Below are 25,245 nucleotides of genomic sequence, written 5' to 3'. Positions count from 1 at the left end.
CGATTCTTATGTACTGTAGTTTATATTGTAAAGAGCCTGCAGTCCACAGATCATGGCTCAGAGTTTGAGTTACATCATTCGCCGCTAGGTGGCGAAATAACACAGCTTATAGTAGATTTCACTGTTAAAAAAGAATTTTACTGAGGATGGTATTCATCGGTTATTGTGAACAACAACTTTGTTATTATAAGCATATAATAGCCAATAATTACACTATTGATCATGGTAGTGCCCCCAAACATTGCTATTATAAGCACATAATAGCCAATAATTACACTATAGATCATTGTAATGCCCCCAAACTTGTAGCACACATAGATAACCTCACCTAGTTCATACTAAAACTCTTACTTTCAGAATATGTGCTAAACTCTATTTTTTGAGATTGTTTCATTGTTATTATAAGCAGGCCAGATGTGCAATCTCTGCAACAGAAACCACAGCACTTTCGTTGTGTGCACTGCACAAAGTATAACTGTCACAAATGCAGGAAGGACTCACCTTGGGTTTGTAAAAACTGCTAAATGGGACAATCATAGCTTCATATATAGTGGTATTCCTTGGGTGAAATAAATGTTACGGCTATACTGAAATCATACTCTTTGTCATTCTCTAAGCTGAAATGTTGAATAATGTGAAAAGGCGAGAACAGACAAAATACACTTATTCTCTAAGTTGTTCTTTCTTTCACATAGTGAGCTTTGCAATATAAATGAGTCTGTTGGTGAACGGACAATATAAATAGGCTCTGCCTTGCCTTGTTGGAAAAGCATGGTTATGACCTGTTCTCAGCTCAGGAACTAGGACCCGTATGATATCTGGTTGTTCAATAGGTTTGCCTAAAGAAAAGATTTAGATATGACTTATCAAGTTATTCCTGCAAAAAGGTCTGATGTTGCAGGGGCAGGTAATGAAAAGTCCTTGGAACATGCTCTTGTTCTGATGCCAGTGTGTTTCAGTCTTTATCCAGTCTCATGTAATGATATCATGTAGTGATATGTGGTCAGATCACAGGTTATTTGCATTACAATAGGGACAGTTAGCAAGGTAGAGTGAACGCACAAACCTGAAGAGGGGAGGGGGGCTTGCAGGAAAACTGGAATTCTCCGGGACTTCTAGTGTTAATCTAGTGAAAAAATTAGGGGAGAGTGGAACACTTTTTTTCTCTACTCTGTTACATTGAGATAATTTGGCTTAAACCAACCAATTATTTATATATTAAATTTACATCTATATACCCTTTAAATAAGGTAACCTGTAAAAGATTTTTCACCATGTTCATTAAAAAAAGCCAACCATTGCAAGCGACCTCATCCCTAGGATGTCAGCAACATGTGATAAATCTGTTTATTTTCAAAGCAGCTTTTATATTTTGTCTGAATGAGTGTATTATTCAAAATATGTATATAATATTAAACCTGATTAACAACTGAGTTGGAATTTTACTCTCTCTGAAAAGAGAGATAAAATTATTATCCAATAATATAGACAACCCAAAATAACACAATTAAATTTGTTTTTTGTTTTTTTCTTCAAACATCACCAATTAACATAGCAAACAAAGCCTATTGAGATAATCATGACAAACTAAAAACCAGTTTGAAAAACAGATTTTTAAGAGCACAGACATTTTAACTATTTATAAAACTTTTCTTGAAAGAAATTGACATCATAATAATCTAGCAACCCCTCATTCCCACATCAGTCAGTTCCACAGTAATGAAATGTGTAAAAATCACCTCCATCCATGGAATCATTACGTGCCCTAGTACTTGCCAGAGGTGGGTAGAGTACCCAAAATTAGTACTTACGTAACAGTAGATCATGTTTTTACTGTAGTAAAGCCTTTAAATAAATAACTCAAGCAAAAGTATTTGGGAAAAGCTACTCAAGTAGTGAGTAACTATAACAACTGATTGCAGTATAACATATAACACAAAGTAATTACACAAAAAAATAGGTATAGAATGTAAAAGTTTTGAGTTATAAAACTTACAAAATCATTAGATGGAGTACATAGGAATATGTTTTATTAGAGTATGATGTTTACAGTATTTTTACTCCACCTTTAAATGATGCGGCAGACTCAGCAGATAAAAAAAAAATAACATTTGACCATTAAGCCTTTAGCACAAATAAATACTCTCTCTTAATGGTGCTTATCTGTTTAAAACAAGCTGGAAGCCAGGAATTTTACTCAAGAGTAGTTATACTTTCATATTTCTACTCAAGTAAAAGTACAATGCTTTAAAGCTACTCCTAAAAGTAATTTATTTTCAAAAGGTTACTCAATTAAATGCGACAGCGTAAATGCGACTTAAAACTAGCTACTACACACCTCTGGTACTTGCACATCTAGCACTGCAGCCGAACTTGACTGGATTTTGAGTAACTTTCCAGTTTGGGATCATTGCAACAAGTGTTGTAACCATTGCAAGACAATTCATCATAAACGTTTTCTAAGGAAAACCAATCGATTGCATCCTCCTTGATGAGCAATAGAAATGTTGTTGTCTCTAAATCCCGCCCCCCCCCCCCCCCCCCCCCCCGTTTTCTGTTTTTCAGATATAGTTCTGGGAATCAATATCACAGAACAGATTTGACAATTAAGCAGGCACAATCATGGGCACAAAGGAGTTTTCTTAAAAGGTTTATTAAGCAAATGATAAAAAGGCAACAGGATTGTGAGATCATCAGGAAAGGAGTCTCTGTTGTGGAGTAAAGTTGTTTGTATGAGGCAAACATTCCAGGTCTATGCTTGTGGGGGATCCCTTCATATTGCTGCTCATATTACTTCTACTAAACAGTGATGATATTAAATATTATCCCTGCTTGTTGAAAACAGCCTCCTTGAAGGTAACGAGTCAGCTCTGCCTTCCCGCCAAAATGAGCCATGCAGCATTACTTTATTTCCAAGATGATGACCTAAAGATAGATCAAACTGAGACATTGAATAATAAACCCTTTCATTTGCCCAGAGCTGCATCCACCTGCAGTGGAGTCTTTTATGGGATACCTGAGCTACTCATCCCATATGGCAGCGAACTGGAGCTTTGAGAATACAGTTTCTCTCCTCTGTGACTCGCTTTGCCACCAGTTAGTCACCCTGGATACTCATTACACTGCTCTCCATCAGACAATACTTCTCCAGAAGCCTGAAAAGACACAAAAGCAGCCGAGCATTAAAGGTGCAGAATGATGAAAGGTTTATAGATTAAGAATGGCCTAACTCTGTATCTTTTTTGCAATGGCACGATGAGTTATTTGTGTATCTCTCTCTGTTCTTCAGCCTTCTTGGCAATACATTAAAGCCCAAGCTGCAACATAGACTCACATCCAGATGATATCTTGTGTTGTATGAGAGCCTTGGAGTTGAAAACTGAAATTAATTTATGTAACAACACCTGCAAGAAAGACGTATACTTATATGGTTAAAGCTGTGATATGAACTGTTACTTTACAGGGAGAAGCTTCAGTAATTTCTTTTATGAGGTAGATCAACACAAGAGACTAAAGTAGATTAGAGCAGGTATTGTTTTACATTCTGTTTTATAAACGTAAATATACATCAAACTTTGCAGGTTATGAAAAGCTTCATGTTTGATGCTGATCCAAGACCTTCTGCAGCGGCTGGACTCATGACAAATACCTCAAAGTTCACATCACGTGTTTCATTTTTTTCTTCTGATGAAAGGTTTTCGCAAAGAAAAAAATTTCACTACTTCGAATAAGCCAAACATTCTGAAATATGATTAATCTTTTAAAACTGGTTTTAATGTTAGTGGGAAAAGCAGAAGTTTCCAGGTTTGAATTGTTTGCCCATGGTTTCACAAATACTCAGGTGTTCTGTTTTGGCCTTGATCTTAAAAAAAATATATATATTAATCTTATTCTTATTCTGCATTTTTTATCAAACTGTTGTTACTCCCACCTGTAAATGAAGTTCAAGACAAGTTGAATATTTTCTAAAAAAAAATGTATGTTCCTGGAAAGAGCTTACGTTTTTGTACACTTGATTGTTATGAATGCTGGCAACCAGAAATAAAAAAAATCCATAAATAAGTGTATTTTTAATGTCTTAAAAATAATTTTTGATTGAGTGAACAAAATTGCTGCAGAATCAGCAAAGGGCACTGAGAACTCAAACACCAACAGCTCTGGGGTTGCATATGTGTATTATTGGTGCAGACCACCAGCTAGTGCCATTACCCTCCCTCACTAGAGCCAGAACTCATTAACAGATTAATGGCCGTGAACTGAGTCAGTAGGTCAGAGTGGCGTTTCACTGTGTGTGTTACACTGATACTCATCCAGTAACACCCTCTTCGGAAGTGTTCAGGTTAATTTTCCAACACGTTCTGGTAACGCCTGTGTTGCTGTGCATACATGTGGGTTGATTCCTCCAGAAGAGTATGCTTTCCTGATCAGTGACTCCTCTGATGCTGCTGACTCACCCGATGACTCCTGAGGAAAATATTCCTTTTGAACTTTACTGGTTTTCTCTCAAGATTTGCATACAATTCCTCTTTATTGTGTGTCTGACAGGCATCACTCACAGAGGGAGAGAGGAACAGACATCAAATTTTGAAATACACTGGAGTGCAAAACAATCAAAGGAGGCAAAGCAAGGCAAGGCAAATTTATTTGTATAGCGCAATTTTGTACAAAGACAATGCAAAGCGCTTTACATGTTGAAATAAAACTAAAAAATAAAACAGAATCAAAGCAAGTAGGAAAAAAAAATAAATAAGTAAAATAAAATAAAATAAAAAATACAAAAACAAACAAAAAAAAACATTAAAAACAGTTGAACAAAAATTGAACTATAGAGCAGAAATGAAGCCTTGTCATTGTTGATTTTAAGAAGGCTTAGTGTGAGGGAAGGGAGAGGCTGTGTTGTGGGTGTATGGGTTAATGTGTTGGAGCTACATTCAGTTAATTTACAGATTACAATAAATTCAGAAAAGGTTGTTTTCTTTAGAAATAGTTAAAAACTCCATCTTTGCTGCATTTGTAAGATGGAATCCCACTGCTGACAAGCCCTGATCCAGCTCGCTTTGTGTCCCAGTAAGAGGTGGATCAGGGCAGACTGGCAGCTTTGAAGGGAGCTGAGTGAAAAATTGAAAGCCTGGAGGGATGAAAGACGAAACAAGCCTGTTACGACTGCAGGGAGCTGGATGTTTGGGTCAAACAGCAGAGTCAGACGTGCCCCCTGTTTTTGTTAGCTCGGGCTTAACGTGGTTTTCTGCAAAGACAGTTTAATCCTCGGGACAAAGATAAAGCATGATAGTAGACATCTCTCTGTTTGCGCTTTATGCTTGAGTATTCCTTCCTTCTAATCTGTTTTCCCTCTTAACAGTATAAGTATTTCTATTATTTTTATATTTTAATTTTAACACATTGGTAATGTGGCTGAAAGTCTGTTTCACCTGCCGTAGATTCCTTTTTAGGTCCTTGATTTCAGGTTAAAAGCAAGAAAGACCAGATAATCTTCTAAAACTAACAATTGATGTAATCAGAAAGGTATGATTTTTGTTTTTCTTTAAATGTTATCTGTTTGCATATGCATCACTGAGCATTGCTGTCCTGGTTCTGGACAGTAGCCCAAGAGATTTGATTTGACAAGTGGACCTTCATGGCTGTTGCCATTAGGCTTCCCTTGGTACTTATGTATTAAACCTTTTTAGAAGTGTCTTTTGGAGAAAAATCCCATGTAATGGACATTGAGTCAGAGAGAAAAGGGAGAGCGAGTAAACATTAAGGAGAGGTAGAAAGAAAAAAACTACACATAAAATACAGAATACTTCCACACCTACAAAAATTGATAGGAAAGAAAAAAACAAAGCAACACATCAACCATAACAAAAGAGGGTGTATTCCATGGACACGTAGTAAATACATGTATACAAATATCAAAACCAATCCTATGAGGATTTCCCAATGTTATGAGTGCATGAAGCTGCAGCTTAGTATTAAGCAGCGTATTAATGAACACCTGGACCCAAAAGTCTGTGGTGTACCTGCATGGTTTTGCCTGTTTATAAAGGGTTTATAATGCTTCTTAAGCAGAAAGATGTGCTCAGTAGCAGGAGTGAGGGGACCCAGACCCAGACCCCAAAGAGCCAAGGGACACAGAGAAGAGCCCCAGATATCAAAAGAAGCAAAGACAGTAGAATCTCCTAAAACTAATAATTGATGGAATCATATATTTATAAAGTTTTGAATGACTGTCAGTATTGGATTTGGACGTGAGTTTTTATCAAACATATAAATATTTATGCTGGAAATGGGAGTTGGAGGCATTGCACCACCAATAATTTTCCTGTATGAAACACTAAAGATTCATCCTTTTTGGAAGTGTCTTATTTTAACATTTTAAAGGAATGGCCATCTTATCGCTGCCCAATACGTATCAGTGGTACAATCCATACCATTAGCTCGTTGGTGCATGGGCAACCAGAAATGCATCTGTTTTGCCAGTTGATTGTACACTATATTGCCAAAAGTATTTGCTCACCCATCCAAATTATTGGAATCAGGTGTTCCAATCACTTCCATGGCCACAGGTGTATAAATTCAAGCACCTAGGCATGCAGACTGTTTTTACAAACATTTGTGAAAGAATGGGTCGCTCTCAGGAGCTCAGTGAATTCCAGCGTGGAACTGTGATAGGATGCCACCTGTGCAACAAATCCAGTCGTGAAATTTCCTCGCTCCTAAATATTCCACAGTCAACTGTCAGCTGTATTATAAGAAAATGGAAGTGTTTGGGAACGACAGCAACTCAGCCACGAAGTGGTAGGCCACGTAAACTGACGGAGCGGGGTCAGCGGATGCTGACGCGCATAGTGCGAAGAGGTCGCCAACTTTCTGCAGAGTCAATCACTACAGACCTCCAAACTTCATGTAGCTCAAGAACAGTGCGCAGAGAGCTTCATGGAATGGGTTTCCATGGGCGAGCAGCTGCATCCAAGCCATACATCACCAAGTGCAATGCAAAGCGTCGGATGCGGTGGTGTAAAGCACGCCGCCACTGGACTCTAGAGCAGTGGAGACGCGTTCTCTGGAGTGACGAATCGCGCTTCTCCATCTGGCAATCTGATGGACGGGTCTGGGTTTGGCGGTTGCCAGGAGAACGGTACTTGTCTGACTGCATTGTGCCAAGTGTAAAGTTTGGTGGAGGGGGGGATTATGGTGTGGGGTTGTTTTTCAGGAGCTGGGCTTGGCCCCTTAGTTCCAGTGAAAGGAACTCTGAATGCTTCAGCATACCAAGACATTTTGGACAATTCCATGCTCCCAACTTTGTGGGAACAGTTTGGAGCTGGCCCCTTCCTCTTCCAACATGACTGTGCACCAGTGCACAAAGCAAGGTCCATAAAGACATGGATGACAGAGTCTGGTGTGGATGAACTTGACTGGCCTGCACAGAGTCCTGACCTCAACCCGATAGAACACCTTTGGGATGAATTAGAGCGGAGACTGAGAGCCAGGCCTTCTCGTCCAACATCAGTGTGCGACCTCACAAATGCGCTTCTGGAAGAATGGTCAAAAATTCCCATAAACACACTCCTAAACCTTGTGGACAGCCTTCCCAGAAGAGTTGAAGCTGTTCTAGCTGCAAAGGGTGGACCGACGTCATATTGAACCCTATGGATTAGGAACGGGATGTCACTTAAGCTCATATGTGAGTCAAGGCAGGTGAGCAAATACTTTTGGCAATATAGTGTATCTTATGAAAATAGACTAACTTTACTTATTTTGATCACTAATTATAGTTATTTACAGTGCGAATAAATGGGTATGAACAATAGATTGTCTGTACCTGATCTATACTGGAAATGCTATCTCTCTCCTACCTCAGGTAGAGCATTTTTCAGCCATAGCTTAACATGCTTCAATGATTTAAGGATCAAAATAAGCACTTTCATTACTCTAATTACATTATGAGGGTACTGTGCCAGTTCATAACACATGTCATCTCAAGGCAGTTCAACGTTGACCTGGATGAAGTTCTGATTCCACATTTGCAAATGAGCTGAACAGAAGGGAAGTGGCACAGCAAACCAACAATACTCCAAGAATGCATCAGCAACTCTTTCTGATAGTCACAAAATACTCCAGATATTTTCCTCCTTTCAAATGTTTTATAATGATCTTAAATATCTATTAAGATTATAAAGCTAAAAGAGAAAGAAATGTGCCAGAGTCAAACACCTCTAACAGTACCATATATCTAGCTTCACAGCCACAATGTGTTTTAAAGAGCTAGGCTAACACTGACTGATTATTTAGAATTTTAAAGTCTTCATTAAACAAAATTTTTCCTTGAATTTTGTTATGTTTGATAACCGATGTAGAAGTTCTTTTCTCTAACCCGAGAATATCAGGGTAGCGCGGGGAGCTGCTGAAGCCAATACTTTGTATGTTACCGACTAGCACTGCGGTTACAAATTAAACAAAACCAAATTAGAATAGCTATAGGGAGTAGAGTTAAAATCATTTGAAAATCACTATCAGTTTGACTGAAAAGAAGAGCAGGGTTATGGGATCATTATTTCTCAGTAGCAAGGTAGCTTCTTTCCAAAGCATCACCAACATTCTTCATCATTTGATATATAGTGGACATAATTGAACTGTATTGATCTCACGCTGGAGAAATCTACCTCAGCATTTAACTCTCTTCCTCTTGGGGAGTGGAGGGCTGCTATTGTGCAGTACCCAGGGAGCAGTGTGGGGTTTAGGGTCTTGCTTAGGGACCCAAAGTGCAGGCTGTGGGAATCTAACCGGGTACTTTCAACCTTCTGAGAGTACAAGTGCACTGCTCTAACCACTAGGCCAACACTCCTCCTAATACATACTGTATTATCACCACTTAATCATGAGCAAAATGTTTCAAAAACAGATATTTTGCCAGAGAGTAGTAGAATAGGTGTTTAGGTATTTTATTTTTTATTTTACCTTTATTTTACCAGGAAGTCCCTTGAGATAAAATCTCTTTTTCGAGGGAGACCTGGCCGTATCAAACTATCATCTTCAAAATAAAGATTAAAATGGCTTAATTTTTTTGTGCATGAGCTTCCCAATCTTTAGTGTCTAAGATCACACTGGTTGGTCAGTTTCCCAGCTGACCTTTGGTTGCATAATTGTGAAGCACAACATTTAAAATCTTCCCAAATAATATAATAATCGGAAGGAAAATATGTGTCAAACAAAAGAAAAGAAAGACTCCTCAGGCTGTCAGAAGGATGGGATAAATAGAAGAAAACAAAAAACAGAAAACAAAAAAATTATTTTTGTGGCTCAACATTGTGAGTGCTTTATCAAAGCCAAAGTAGGTAACATGTCTTTGGCATCAGTGACAAAACATGTATTATCCTTTCAACATATTTCAATCTAGACGATCTAGGATGAAACTAGACTCCTTGACCTTCTTCAGGCGAGTGAACTTCATTAACATCAGTCAGACAGAAAGGTAAGGCCAATAGTTTCGCAAAAAAGCTTTACAAACATTAAAACACATTTTAATTTTGTGGTTTGTTAAAATGGTCCACCTACTTTTTCTTTTTTATCTTGATCTTATATAGAGTGGTCATATTTTGTTCTTAGGTCTTTTCAATCATCAAACAGAATTCAACTAGAAAGGTGACCTCTTTTCTGACCAGTTGTACCTCGCTGGTTAATTTTCTCTAATGGCACACTAGAGATTCCCAAGGGGCAGTTTGGATCCTCCAGGGATTCCAGAGACAAGTGGTAGACATGTAAGAGTTCAGCATTTTAAAGAACTGGCAAACAAACAGTGAGCATCAATTCTTAAAGTCTCTGCATTCTAAATGTACTTTAGGATTTAATTGCTGTCATAGATGTCTTCTGACATGATTTGGGTGCTGATGGCTGGCCTGATTGCTCATTTCCTTCACCTGTCTAGCTCTGCCCTGTTCCTCATTAGATGCACCTGTTCAGATTTACAATTTCAGCTCCCTGTTTCCCAGCCAACTCTGCAGCCTTCCATGTCTGGAACTCTCTGGAAGCCCCCGCTGCTTCTGTTCAGTCAACCGGCCGGAACCATCCCCATTTTTTGGATACTGGACTGTACTGGTAAACCAGTTTAGTGGCTTGCACGTACATAATCATCTACCGTATGATTATCAAAATATATGAACAGCCACTTAAAATGTGTAAACATTTCTAGATATATAAAACTCAATTCATATTAGTATAATTTTGTTTGTTTTTTACTCTTTAAAATTCAGTTTCTGCTACAAAAATCTAATTTAAAAAACATTATTACAGTTCGCTCTAGGAGAGTGATTTTGATCAGGAAGATTCTTATTTTAGTGATCTACAAATAGACGATCTTCTTCTCCTTTGTAGCTGCAGCACTGTTTCTTTGTCTTTTAGACACATTATCCTTTTTTATTTTATATTTTTTGCATTTCTGCATTAAAATCTCAAGTTGCAGTGGGGTGAAATAGGCACTTCCTGTTTCCTCTTGTCATGGTGACTTGTTGAATCAGTGCTCCACTGATAATGGCTTTTCATACTTGTTGCACATGCGCTTGACTCTGAGTGGACCTAGTCAAAATTAATTGAACTAATTCATAGCAGCCGTTGTGAAACCAAACACTCAGAGTTCCTGACTATTGGCTAGATCGATTTGAGTTGCAGATTCTGAATTCTGAATCTGGTGTGACATGAGTAAACAAAGAGGCTAATATCCATTCACCCATCACAAGAGGTTAACCTGGCTAGTTTATATATGCCATGTCTGTTAACCTAAATGGACTTCTTGCAGTCATGTGATGAAAAACTTGCAAAACATTTCAGTCAGCAAAAAACACCACAGGCCAGTTAGCCAAAGTTTGTAATGTGGTCAAAGTTTCAAAGCAAAATTTGCAAAAATTTACAACAGTTCAAGCCCCACTTTCTCTGCAGAACAAAACAAGAGTAAATTTGAAGAGGGATGGTCTGGCATTTAAAGAGTTAGAAATTCATTCACAGCTTCCTTCAGGCTAACATTCAAATGCCCTTAGGTAAAATTAAATGAGAGCAGCTTTGTAGTGGAAACACAGTCACACATACCAACAGGACTACAGAGAAAGGCCTGTATGTCCGAAAGCTGTTAGGAAAAAGTCTTTCACAAAGTTTTTCTCCAATACTGCTGACTGTGTTTGTTCCATCTTGAGGGATAACTAACCTAAAAAGCCTCGAGGGCTGGAACAACAGAACATCTTGTGGTTAATGGAATCCAGTAAAGGTGGATGTCTAAGTAATTATAGTCTGTATCAATAGGCCATAATCTTCTATGTCCTAGACAGGAGAAAGGATTCCATCTTTCATGAGTTTGCATTTATTAAAAAATCTAACCTTTCTTTAGGTTAAACTGTTAGGTAATTGAGAATCAACCTCTTCTTGTGATGCACAATTGTGGCTCTGTAAGGAATAAGAAGTGAGGTAAGGTCAGTCAAGGTCTACTGTTAGAGAGAGCAGAACACCAGGGGGAAGGTCTGATGTTGTCTTTAGGTCCAGAATGCAAAAGGTGAATTTCTTAGACTAAACTGAAAATGAAATGTTTCAGATGGACGAATTATGTTTGTCCCATAGAATTAGAAACATGGCAGTGGCAAAGAGGTGCAAACAAGGTGCAAATGCATAAAAGCAGAGTACTATATGGCTCCCTTGTAGTATGGAGCACCTTCTTAGGTGGAGTCAGTCTGCAGTGTCATGCTATAAGCCATGATATAAATTTTTGACATTGTTTCACTGCAAGTTTTCTTTGCAAACCCAAAGGCTGCAGACCCTGTGACAAACATAGGGACATATGAGACCCTCCCTGCTGTGCTTAGTATAAAGACTTTTAGACTACTACCTTCCTTTTCTTTGCCCGTAAATCCTGTGGAGAGAGAGAGAGAGATAGAAGTACCACATTGAGGAGAACGCAGACAACATGGCTAAAATTACTTTTTTTCCTCAACCCCTGCTCATATTAAGTTGTCCTGAAGCCACTTCCAGAACAAGATTTTTGCAAAACAGACTATTTGAAATTTATTGTATTTATAGGAATAACTTGGAGACAGAGGTCCCGAACGCAGTGAACAAGATCAACAAAAGACACTGATAGCCTCTTGGCTGGGCCATCTGAATACAGACCCATCCAGCACAGCCTAAGCTGAGCTGGAGCAGGAAATGGTGGATCTGATGAGATGGGCAGAGCTAAGCAGGTGAAAAAATTTTGCCAAATCCATCCATCAGTGCCATGACAAAAGAAGTTAAAGGGTCCCTACCCTATTAAAAGTTTTGCCAAATAATGGGTTACGTACTCTTGTTATGAATACTCTTGTTAAGCACTACTCAAAGGAGGTTTGCTGTAGTTTGGTTTAATCATGAACTGACATAAGCTTGTAAACCACTTTTGTGATAATTTTTATTTTTTGCTTCATGTGGCATGTTTTTTTTTTTCCAGTGTAGGAACGGCTGATGGTGTGTTTGGCCGTTCGTGGACAGGAATGAATGTTTGCTCTGTTAGTGAATTTTAAGAGAAGCTATATGCCACTTGCCCTGAATTAATTTAAAGGTTATCTCGCCTCTTTTCACACTCTTCAAGATTAACTTTGATTTTTAACATAAAATCCACGGAGAGGGCCGGATCTATCAAAGGTTTGCGTGTATAAAAACGTGAGCTATTTCACTGCGCACGCTAAAAAATGTACAACCTGATCTATCAACAGCGTGCTAAAAGGATTTGGTCTTTAAAACGTGCTAAATAGCGCCTCTTATCCATTTAGTACTTTTTCTGCAATGAATATGCAATATGGGGCGTTTACACGCAAAAGTGCGTCTTGTGGGAGGAGAACATGTAAATATATTAATTTAGCACTCGCAAAGTGATTTATCAAACCTGAAAGCAATTTTGCTAACGGTATCTGACTCTATATTTAACACGTTTCAAAAGAAGGTGCAAATGGTCTGTATGCGTAATTGCGCACACATGGCAGCGGTTATTGTCGCAAGAAGGAGACCCAGAGAACGCATTTTTTCACTCCGTGTGAATATTTTTGGAATGAACGAGGAAACGATCATCAAAACATATCGTTTAATCAGCATTGCCATTTTGGAGCTGTTGGGGGAACTCCGAATGGATTTGGAGCCAGCCACAAGGAGGACCCACGCAATACCAGATATCACAAAACTCCTTGCAACATTGCACTTTTTTGCATCTGGGATCTCCCGATCTCGTTTTTCAGAAGTACTGTCCGACGTTCTAAATGCCATGTCTCCCTGACGCCCTACCGAAAAACCCTGACCTCCCCCTTGCGCCTGTGGAGCAACATGCCAATGCTGCGGGGAAGCGTACGCGCAGTCATCTTATCCACAGTCACTTCTTGTGAGCCATTTGGTATGTGCATTTTTCAGCCACATACCACCTTAGGAATAAAGGTTGCCAAGGTTTATATATATATATATACCGGTATATATATATATATATATATATATATATATATATATATATATATATATATATATATATATATATATATTTTTTTTTTTTTTTTTTTATTTTATTTTTTTTTTGGGAGGGGGTGGGGGTGTCACTGTAAGATTAAAATTTCTTAATGCACTAGTTTGCACAAACTACAAACTACTTTGCCCCAAACCACAAAACGCGCAAAACCATCATTTAAATAGGGCGTCTCCAACAGTTTTGCACCTGCCACCAGTTACGCAATCGCTCTTGTTAAATCACCCGCAAACCATGGTTCAGCCCCTCGCGCAAAATTCCAGTTTGCGAGCGCAAATTACTGCACGCAAAATTGGATCTTGATAAATCCGGCCCAGAGTTGTGACGTTATTGTATCACTTTATTGATTATGGTTTTAAACCATTGCTGTTTCTTTTTCTTAGTGTACATAGTAGCAAATTAGTTGAGTTTCACTAATTTGATCAAGAGTTTTTACTAAAATATGACTTGATTCTTCTTACTAAATTCTTATGTTCTGAATGAATGTTTTACGAATGAATTAAATCTATATATGCGCAAGGTGGACTGTTTGATAATTATATGAGCTCGAATAACACTTGCATCTGATGTTCTAACACACAGCCATTGGGCTTTCACAGAACAACATGTTAATTAATCAAAAGTTTTTTTGCTAAGTTATATTAAGTTACAACAGCATTTAATTGCATAACAGCTGCTGCAGTTTTGCAGCTTGCAGAACTTATATGCATGCAGCAGGTTTGTATTTGCAGTTTCTTTTACATTTTGCTCCTATTTTCAGTGATTGCAGCATCTCTTTTTTGCAGCGTTTTTCCTTTTTGTGTGTTTTGTTAGCTAGTTTAATTTTTAAGTTTGCAGTACTTTTTGTATTTGCTGCATGTTTATGTTTTTGCAGCGTGTTTAACATGAAAGACTAGGAAAATACACATTATTTGAATCATAGCTTTATTATGCTTACAAGGTTCATTATACATCATGGAGGAACATGTACCTTCAAGACTTTTTATATACAAAACAAAGAGATACACACATACTTTACAACAATCAGTGTTACACTTCGACCAACATCATCAAAGAGACAGCAGTCTTTCCGCAATGAGAGGTGGGATTATTTTTTTCTACCACCATTCAACTCTTTAACCATAATACGGTAAAAATGGCTAGACTTCCATCAACCACACTGATCGTATCAGTCGATTTTCTATTTACAAAATGGCAGTGATTTGTCTTATAAACAAAAGAAAATAAAAACTAAAAAAAAATGTTTGATCAAGTGGATCATCATGTGACACTGGAACGTTTTTTTTTTAAATGATGAGGCTCATCAGTGATATAAAATATAGTACAGCATTTTTTTTTTCTCATCAGAGCAAACATTCATTCCTGTCCACGAACGGCCAAACACGCCATCAGCCGTTCCTACATTGGAAAAAAAACATGCTACATGAAGCAAAAAATTAAAATTATCACAAAAGTGGTTTACAAGCTTATGTCAGTTCATGATTAAACCAAACTACAGCAAACCTCCTTTGAGTAGTGCTTAACAAGAGTATTCATAACCCCTGAATTTTTCTTTTTTCTTTTTCTATTTTAATAACAAAGCTCAATGTTTTTTATCGGAATTGTTTGCTAAAATCCAAAATAGAACAACTTTCTCGACTAGTATGAAAATAATGCATGACTATTTAAAAAAAACCAGCTTTACGCATGAAATCTCAAACATTTACACAGGTATTCAAATTTGGTCCAATTTACACTGATGCTCTCAAACAAAACCCAGCGCAACCAATGGCCTTTAAAAGAAGGTTTGGTTATCTTTTTGGATAGTCCAACTTCACTTCATTAAATGTCATCATAAACTCAGCTGTTCTATGAAGGCTTTAGAGTTTTGTTGGAGTGTCATGAAGACAAATATACACAACGGACAAGTCAGGGAAACATTTGAAGCAAAGGTAAGATTTTAAACAATAACCCAACTTTAAACATCTAAAAAACATACTTTAAAATGATCTTCTGAGTATAAGGAGGGTTTGGAAAGGAAACTGTAGAAAGATGTGTTTTTTCAATTAAACTGACAATAAACTCACATAGGTGCCCTAAAGGTCCCAAAACACTTCGGAGGAGCTGCCAAGATCCACAGCTTAGGTAGATAAACCTGTTGATGGGACACTGAGGACAACTGCTAGCTATGCACTCCGTAAATCTGGCTTTTAGAATACCACAAAGGAAAATAATGATGTATCCAAGTAGGGGACAGAGGTGGCAAAAAAGCAACTTTTTAACCTACATGCCAAATGCAGAGTGAAGGGAAATTAACCCTAAACATCGACCAATAGACACCGTCCCTGTGGGGAAACATGATCACGCTGTGGGGACGTTTTTCTTCCACACTGAGATGGAAGCTGGCCATAGCTGATGGGAAAAATTGCTTTCAGAGGCTGTAAAACACTTGATACTGGGGTTAGGGTTCACCTTTAAACAGGACAGTGAGCCAAACATGAGTATATTAGAGTGATCTGGTCAAAGGACTTCAGACCAAGATCTACTGTAGGCGGGTTAAAGCTTGGTGTGATGCAGCTCTAACGCGACAGAATGTGAAATAATTCAATAGGCATTGATACGTCTGCAACACACAGGAACAAGAAGGAACCATAAATCCTTAAAACAGGAGCTCCTTCCTGGAAGAAAGGGTTTAGGAATAATTTGTAGATTACAAGTTTGAATTATCAGGTTGTTGGAAACTGGAGACCTCATTCGAACGTAACATGTAGTGTGTTGAGTGTACCTGTCACAAAGAAACAAACAACTAAAACTCAGGACTTGGTTCTATTGTGCTGTATCTCTGTTCCCTTAGAGGGTTCTATGGAGGGAATTTGGTTCCAGTATTGTTGCAAACTAAAAACACACTTTGTAAATGTAAATAAATTAAAAAAAGAACCAGAAGTTACACTTAAAATAAGGTATTTTTTTTAAGTCTTGTTTTTTTAAGTATTTCATTATTTTTATATTTTATTTTTTCAAACTTTATTTTCAAATTTCTCTTTTTAGAATAAATTTTGCCAATTCCATTTTTTTTCAAAGTGCATTTTCCAGGTGACATTAGCCCCATTTACACTACCTTTTTTTATAACGTGCCGAGATCGGTCCGAGCACGGTAACAGAGATAACTGTTGAGTGTAAATGGCAGGCAAAACTGAACCGAACCGCACTAAACTGGAACTAGTTCATGAGTAGGGCCTCGGTGTGGTTCAGTTCTGGCGCGGTTCTCCGATAACAATGAGCGCATGAGCAGACCGCGTTATCTAGTCAGCCTTACGTAATCATGAAATTTCAGACATTCATAAAAATACTAGCTTCTCAACCGTGCCATACGATTTCCAGTGATGGTTCTGCTTGGGTTTTAGTAAAGAACTTCAGGGTCTATCATTGTGCGTCTGTAAGCCGTGATTAGACTATCATCTGTCATATCCACTTCCCAAAAGCCGACTCTATCAAGAAAATTCACCAAAGCCTGCCATCTTCGCCTGACTCTCCGCAAAGAACAAAAACATCACAATTATAACCAAACTTCCTGAATATTACGGGCGCCGCCATATTGATTTGCTTGGTTACCTGTAGATAGCAGTAGTGCCGTAGATCGTCACTAGGAGGCGAGGAACCATACTGGCATGATCAGTAAGGAATCAAGCTCGGCACGGTTAACTGATCCAAGCTCGGTCCGGACTCGGATCGGTTTTCAGAGGGTAGTGGAAATGGGGCTATAGTTTTCACTCCAGGGGGTGGGCATCCCTCTGGAGTGAAGAAGCATGATGCCTTTCCTATTGGTCTGCTGGACGTTAGCAAAAACATTTTTGTTGGTCAAGAGCGAGTGTTTGTATGGGGCTTAAAGTGAAGAAACTAATGCAATTTATAAAACTCCTGTACACACAAGAGAAATTTGAACAAATACGGTTTGAAAATATAGAATCTGTGAAGGAAAAAAGGAAGAAAACCTGCAATCAATATGAAAAAATGTGGGAACAAAATAAAATCTAAGAACTAGCAAACTTACTGTCAAACCTGTTTTTGATTATTAAGTTTTTAAAGCTTTTGTCTGTAGATTGAATAAAAAAAAAAAATTATTTACAAAATATGTTGATTGCAAAAATAATAGAACAAAATTCACTCCATATCACCCAAGCTCTTTTTCCTTATATATGATTAACTGACCTAGAAACCATCTGGGGGGTTTCACAAGGGTGGGCCACACTTACAAGCTTTTTTTTTGCCCTCAGTCATGTGAAAGCTATCTGTCTAATGGTCGGAATACAAATAAATTATCCAGTGAAATGCACACAGCAGCAGGGGCTTCACACTTGCTGCTGCGGCCGACTTTAGCCACCAGGAACACCATAATGCACCAGAGCAGGCTAAACTGTCTCAATTTGAGTTTATAAAGAAGAGAGGGATTTATAAAACAGTACATGTTCACATTATTCACATTACAGAGTGAAGGTGAAGACATTGTTTTCTTCAAGCACATTCCATCACGAGGGAGGAGAAACCTGCAAGTAAGATGTGCTTTTTGCCAGGAAGGCTTTGTCAGCTGAAACTCTTTGACAGCAACTGTGCTCCTCAAGGTTTGTGGTGGGAGTCAAGAAGGTCATCTCTTGAAGACGCTCTTTTCAGATTGAGATTTCCAAAGGATCACAATCTATTTACGCTGAGAAAACAGTCTAAGGCCCAAAGAGATCTGTGGAGTCCTCGGCACGCAGTGTCCAGTGTTTAGCATAGACAGACAGTAGTTCCTTGCTTTCTCCCTCTCAGAGTCTGACTGTCCAGTGACGATTGCCAACTCTTCCTTTGTCTTTCAGGTGCAACAGTCACGCTCCACGCGACAGAGGAGCGGCGTGTGGGAGGGCAGGGACGTGGAGGTGGAGGGCTCAGAGGAGGAACCCGAAGAAGATGACGTGGAGCTGAGAAGCGAAGGGTAGGGGGTCATCTTCTCAATGTTGACGTAGGTGGTGTTGAGGAGGACATAGTGCTCCCCGCTGAAGCTGGAGAAGATGGCGGAGATGCGGGAAACCAGCTCTGAGAAGGAGGGTCGGCGTTCGGGCTTTGGATGCCAGCATTCGATCATCACCGTGTAGCTGAGGGGAGGAGAGGACAGGCATCAGGACCAAGAGAGCACACAGCTGCTGGGTTCTACATAATAAGCTCTGAAAAAGCGCTATAAGCATTCATTACCCTGTACTAATACATTACAGTATAGATCACATGGAAAAACATTTTGCATTTACTTAATGCTTTTTAAATGTCAGTTGAAACCACAGATATATCAAATTGATAGCTAGATATGTAGATCGCGGGCTTTTCTGTCCCCCAACAGAGACGGCTAGTTTGTTTCTTAGCCTACTGGATGAGTTTGATGCAAAATTTATCAGCTGCTGTTCTTCTTCACAGAAATCAGATCAGCTAAACAGTGTCAGCTTCTGGCAGTCGTGCTTTCAGAGTAATGTTTCATCTGTTTATTGTTAGCTGAATTTAAAAAGTGACAGAGGTTAATGTGTCCTTCCATTCAGAGAGTAGAATGTTGCAGAATGCCTTCCGTAGTAGTTCTCATGCTTAACAGGGAGGCACCAGACGGTCAATTGTAATTAATTTATTGCACCACTAGGTGACGGTAAATCTGACACACTGTTCCTTTAACAAATAGGTTCAGGATGAATGTATTCCTGTTACTAATAGACATTAACAGTTATGTATCTAATATCATCACCGTTGCTGGGTTTTGCATCTATGAACCCAGTTGTCTCCTGTATTGGAGAACCTGACCATGAACCCTGCGTACAAATACAATATAACTAAGTACTCAAAGTCACAGAAATGACCCAATGATAATTTATTATCTTTCTCTCAGCACAGATACTCTATGGTGATGAAAAGTCCCACAGCTTAGCAAGCCAAATGGTGAGAGTGGCTCCAACTGAACATACCCTGCCTATTTTGATCATTTTAGGAAGTCAGGCTACTTAAATAGAGAGAATAATATATGATGATGTTACAAAAAGCATCTTGTCATACAAAGACTTTGCCCTCCTTTCATTCCAGTCCATGCACAAAAAAATGTCTTTCATTGAAAAATCGTCACACGTCGCAACTTGGAGGACTTTTAATCTTAAACAATGTACTTAATTTGACAACTTTCAGACCAGGGAGTCAAAATCCAATTAAGGTAAACTCAATCTCACTCAGGACATCAAAAAGAGCCTAATTAAAACAGGCATAATGCAGTCGCCATCTTGCTGCTATGCTAGCAGAAAAGCAGAAAGACAGATTGTAAAGTCCCGCCTCCTGAGCTGTGATTGGTCGCAACAGATTTGGCCAGAGTCAACAGCGGTTTCCCAGACGGAATCACGCTCTGTGTAATTCAGTCAAGCTGGCCAGGCTACCCTATTATGACAGGACTAGAATCACCTAGAAAACACATCTTACATGTAATATATCTTGAATGTCTGTGTTGTCAATCCTGTGTGTATCAGCTGTGTTAGGAATTGGTAAATATTCTGCCCCAAATGACTATACTATACACCAATTTCCTGTGATAGTACTGCTATCCCTAAAGAACAGGGAGGGGAGAACTCAATGGAACTTGAAATAGGAAAAGGTCTTTGAAAACTGCAAATTGTTGGGTTTATCATGAGGCATTACAGCATCGTCAGGATTTAATTAGTAGCTGCATCAATCTCTCCCATCTGGTTTCTGATGGTTCAGAAGTACTGCCAGTAGATTTCACTAAGTCTGTTTATATCACCTTATTGCACCCGGTGCTGGAGGTTCTATTTAAGCCCAAAAAGGACTTTAAAAAACACTATTAGGAAGGAGGCTTGAACTATATAGACTTATTTTTTATAATAATAAACTGGATTTTGGTCTTTCAGATGCAGGCATAAAATATCACTATGTACTTTTACATTTTTTTTTTTTGGTTTGTGGCACACACTTTTTAGAAGTTATAAAACATTACATTGGGGATATGCTGGGGTATGTTGTTTGGGAAAAAAAAAGATGAGTTTTTGGTGGAGTTTTGCCCAGGATTTGACAAGGTGACCCATCCTGTTGGGCTGACAGAGCATCTTGTTAGATTTAAGTTCAATAAACCTGCTCAGTTTTGAACACTACATAATAACAAAACTACATAGATAGTCAATAACAGTTCTTTTTTTGCTTTTCTTACAAAAGGTAATTCGGTTAATAGCATTCTTATTAGTAGTTTATCAGTCCGTAAACTAAAAATTGTAGTAGAATCACAGTCCTCTCTGCTCTTATTTCAAATTTGTTTCAGAACATTAAAGTGGATTTTTACTGGAGTCTCTCTAAATGAGTACTTTATCTGATAAAGTACGAGTCCATCTTCCAAGAAAGGAGACATAAAAAAAGGACATGTACATCAGCCTTCAAAGCTAAACTCAGTGATTTTAATCCATGCCGAAACTCCATCAGAAAAAAAAAAAAAAAAAAAAAAAAAAAAAAAAAAAAAAAATATATATATATATATATATATATATATATATATATATATATATATATATATATATATATATATATATATATATATATATATATATATATATATTCCTTTGAGCTGCTAGAACATACCATTAAAAACTGACAGAGTTTGCAGCATTATTATACAAGTTAAAATAACATGCTGGTTCCTGTTGCTACCTTAAGTCTGCTGAGAAGCATCAGCAGGGAAGAATTACAGGAATGTATGTAGAAATATATCACTTCCTCATGTGTACTTTTGGGCCTCTGCCTCCCTTCCAGACGAACACTCCCATCCCCTCCCAATATATCACACACACACAGACACGATATGTCATAAACTTATCAGTTGTTCAGATTATTGTGGGGTTTGGTTCTACAATATAGCTCTGATGTAACTGGTGTTATTATTTCCATAAGTTTCTAAATCTGTTACATGAAAGGCCAACCTGCACTTTAGGCACTTAAGGATGTCTAAATCGAATCCAACACTTTTGATCAATGTGTGAAAGTAAAAAAAAAAGTTGGAAGTAAAAAAAAAAAAAAAAAAAAAAAAAAAAAAAAAAAAAAAAAACAGATGTAGAACTAAAGAACAAATATTTAGCTAATTTTTAAATCCGCTAAACATTTTTAAAGTTACTCTCTGCCTCCATTAGCTTGGTACTGAAGCTCAACTAAAGGGCTATATGCTGTCAGGAGCTCAGAGACGTTGTTTACATTATTGATGTTTACAATACATGACAGCAGCTATGTTGCTATTAACCAAACCTGCATCCTTTTTACACACCGATATAAAAAAGATCACAGGCAAACATTTATTCATGTTTTATAGTGAAATCTTCTTACATGAATGATAAAATTATGATTATTTCAGAAACTGACCGATAAATAAATCTACAGCTATGTTAAGAGGACTGTAGCTTCAGTTACTGTTTTTACTTCTGCCAGGTTATCTCGACTTTCTCAACAAGGGCAAATAATGTGGGCCAAAACAAAATGCCAAGGGTTTATTATCTGGGCTGCATTCGAATATTCATGGTAACATGTCATGGATGACAACATCTGTTGTTCACAAGCATTACTAGCCAACCTCCTGAGTTTCCCTGCAAGAAAGTATTGTCCACAAATGGCTTGGATTACTCTTACTTCTCTTTGCTTCTGCTCTGTAACTTTGGGGCCTTCTTTTTTACGTTAGCTGGTACTTGCGGAAGTATCTCAAGTGTTATTTCAACTTTAGAGATCTAAAAAAGTTGCTCCCAGGTATATATATATATATATATATATATATATATATATATATATATATATATATATATATATATATATATATATATATATATATATATATATATATATATATATATAATATATATATATATATATATATATATATATATATATATATATGACTCTAGACAACCAACTTGTTAAAACTAAAACTAATACAAATATGTGTCCATATGTTTTTTTTTCAAACACTATCTTGAGTACAGTTTTCAATGAGAATATATGAACTATGTTAGTTATACTGTTTTGTTTAGCCTGACTTAGGTAGTATATAAATGCATTTAGTTACACTAACTTCATTAACTCTTTGAAATAACCGAACCATAACCCACAATCACAATACTTTATTTTTCTACTTGAGTAAAAATATACTAGTAACTAGTAAGGTGTATGGTGAAGTAAGGCTGGTCTTCTTGGGTTTTGAATTTTGGCTACTTTAGTCTGATTCAAGATCTAGAAAGAGTAAAACAGATCCAACCTAAACAGATATTATTAAAAAAGAGATGGAAATTCAATAAGGAGGAAAAAGATAGCTTTGTTTAATACCATTAGGACTGCCTTAGAATTAGACAAGCATGATTGCCTGACATATAAAAACTTTCTCAATCTGGACGTAATTATTCTGCACTCATAAATTACAAATTCTATTTACTAATTTGGTCATCTGGAAGATGTTTACTTTAATCATTAAAAAAAGCGATGTCTTAAATTAAGATAATAAAATCATATTTTATGTCTTTCTTGTCTTTTTCATCTAGGTCATATATTTTAGATGTAAAAATATATCCAGCTGTTGTGAGAACTGCCAGCAGCAGCATGACTGATGGGTGATCTGTGGGAAAGACCACAGAAACGAAGATCTATCACATACAGGGCAAACAGAAAATAATTTGCATACTTTATCATGATTTCTATTAAAACGTGGTAAAAAAAGGAAGGTGACTTTTTTTTGACCCTAGCGATTGATGTGGTGTACCATCCATTTTAGTCTCTAGCTGACTGAGATTTGTAACAAAAAATGTATCTATGTTTATATTTTATATGTCTATTGTTTATAAAGGTCATCACTGTTACTGCTTTTCTTTCTAGCTGCTCTCTCTTGATAACACAATATGTTTTCATTAGGCACTGAAAACACAGCTTTTTAGTATGTTATGCAGATTTCCATCCATTCATTTTCTGTCTCCAGCTGTATACAGGCGAGAGGCGGGTACACCCTAGACAGATTGCCAGTCTATCGCAGGGCAACACAGAGACAAACAACCATTCACAAACCCACTCACACCTAAGAATTAAGAGAAGCTTATAAACCTAACAGTCATGTTTTTAGACTGTGGGAGGAAGCCGGAGTACCCGGAGAGAACCCACGCATGCTCTGGGAGAACATGCAAACTTCATGCAGAAAGACCCTGGTACTCAAACCCAGAACCCTCTTGCAGCAAGGCAGCAGTGTTACCAACTGCTCCACTGCAGAAATCATCCCCCAAAATTTTGATAAAAAAGTTCAACAATTTTTCTAACTTTTTTTTCAGAGAGAGGATTCTTTATTATTGTAAGATGTATTGTAAGATCATAGGTTTTCAATCCCGTTCCTCAGGTAGCACTGCCCTGTAGGTTTTAGGTGCCTCTCAGTTGCAGCACACCTGATTAAAATGATTATGTGGACTCCTCAGCAGCAACCTAGTGCTGAAGTTGGCTGATTCATTTAAGTCAGGTGTGTGGAAGCAGAGAGACACCTAAAACACGCTGGGCAGGGGTACCTGAGGAACAGGATGAGAACCTCTGATCTAGAAGATTATGGCTTAAAGAATGAAAAAATTAAATATGTGTTTCAGAAAATTCAAATATGAAACTGGATCAATAAGAAAGGATAGTTTAAACAGATATGTTTTAAATAGCTCACCCTTGAATACATTTTGCTTAATAATCCATTGAAGGTTGGTTTTATCTGTGTTACCAGATCATCATTTTGCTAAAACCCTATGTTCTATAAATGTGCTTGGATACAGCCCTCTGTCAACAACCAGCCTCTTATGCAATTATATTTGGTAGCTTGCCATCCTTTTTGAGAATAAATCAACTGTCTGGACTTTTCAGAAATATGAATATATTCTAAAACACTGAATTAGGTTTTTTATTGTCTGAAAAACACAACCATCTACCAAACCCCCCCAAAACAAGCTCTAAATTGTTTGCATAAATAAAAGATTGCATGTGTAATTTTTAGGGCTGTAGTATCTGACCAGTTGAGATTACGTGGGTAATGGATAACAGATACAAAACTGTTATGGAGCACCTTATTTAAACATGTGTTACTGCCTGAGAGTTTAGGGGAAGAGATTGGACATGTGTTTGAAAGGCAGGAGTTTTGGTTACTTTTCTTCTCGAGCTTAAAGATGATACTACAGTGTTGAGTTTATTAAAAAAGATAAAATAAGATTTGGTTTGTTTTCCAGTTTTCCAAAAGAAAAAAAAATCTATCCATTTACAAGACAAAAACAGAAGACAAAACGTTTGTCTGAAATTCACTTACTAGTAATCAACATTCCTGAAGCATACTTTGAATAAAAAGAAACATGTGGGAAAACATCCGCAGCAGATTGTGGTTTTTTTGGCACCACAGTTGTACTGACAGCTGTCTTAGATAGTGACAAACTGAAAGAAGCTATTAATGTCATTATAAAATATAATAATAATTAAATAATATGCCATTTTATCATCAAAAAAACACAGAGATCCTTGGAAAAAAATTAAACCCTCATAAACTCCCAGGGTTGCATTTTGTCAGATGAATTATTTCAGTTTTCAGACTCTGACAGACTTGTTGCAGTTTCCATTTCCCCTTGATCTACTGGTGGTGATTAAAAGTATGCGCTGACAGGTGCAAGGCAACATAACACCCCCAGCCCCCACACCTCTAGAATCAATCTGGCGCT

The 25,245-nt window shown here is 37.6% G+C and overlaps 1 protein-coding gene across 3 annotated transcripts in view; it reads right to left on the bottom strand.

Moving 5' to 3' along the window:
* Window positions 1–18,183: 18,183 nt before the first annotated feature.
* The window catches only part of met (MET proto-oncogene, receptor tyrosine kinase), a 103,051-nt gene continuing 95,989 nt past the window's right edge, over window positions 18,184–25,245 (bottom strand). For 2 of the 3 annotated variants that reach the window (XM_038280477.1, XM_038280479.1), the window contains one exon: window positions 18,184–18,624. In XM_038280477.1, the coding sequence (XP_038136405.1) occupies window positions 18,345–18,624 (280 nt within the window). In that variant the 3' untranslated portion in view covers window positions 18,184–18,344. The remainder of the gene's footprint in view (window positions 18,625–25,245) is intronic. The other variant, XM_038280476.1, reaches the window with a different exon arrangement.

The sequence above is a fragment of the Cyprinodon tularosa genome, unplaced genomic scaffold (genome assembly GCF_016077235.1).
Source record: "Cyprinodon tularosa strain WSP-4 unplaced genomic scaffold, ASM1607723v1 ctg160, whole genome shotgun sequence".
Classification (NCBI taxonomy): domain Eukaryota; kingdom Metazoa; phylum Chordata; class Actinopteri; order Cyprinodontiformes; family Cyprinodontidae; genus Cyprinodon; species Cyprinodon tularosa.
This window is presented reverse-complemented; position numbering and strand designations above follow the sequence as displayed.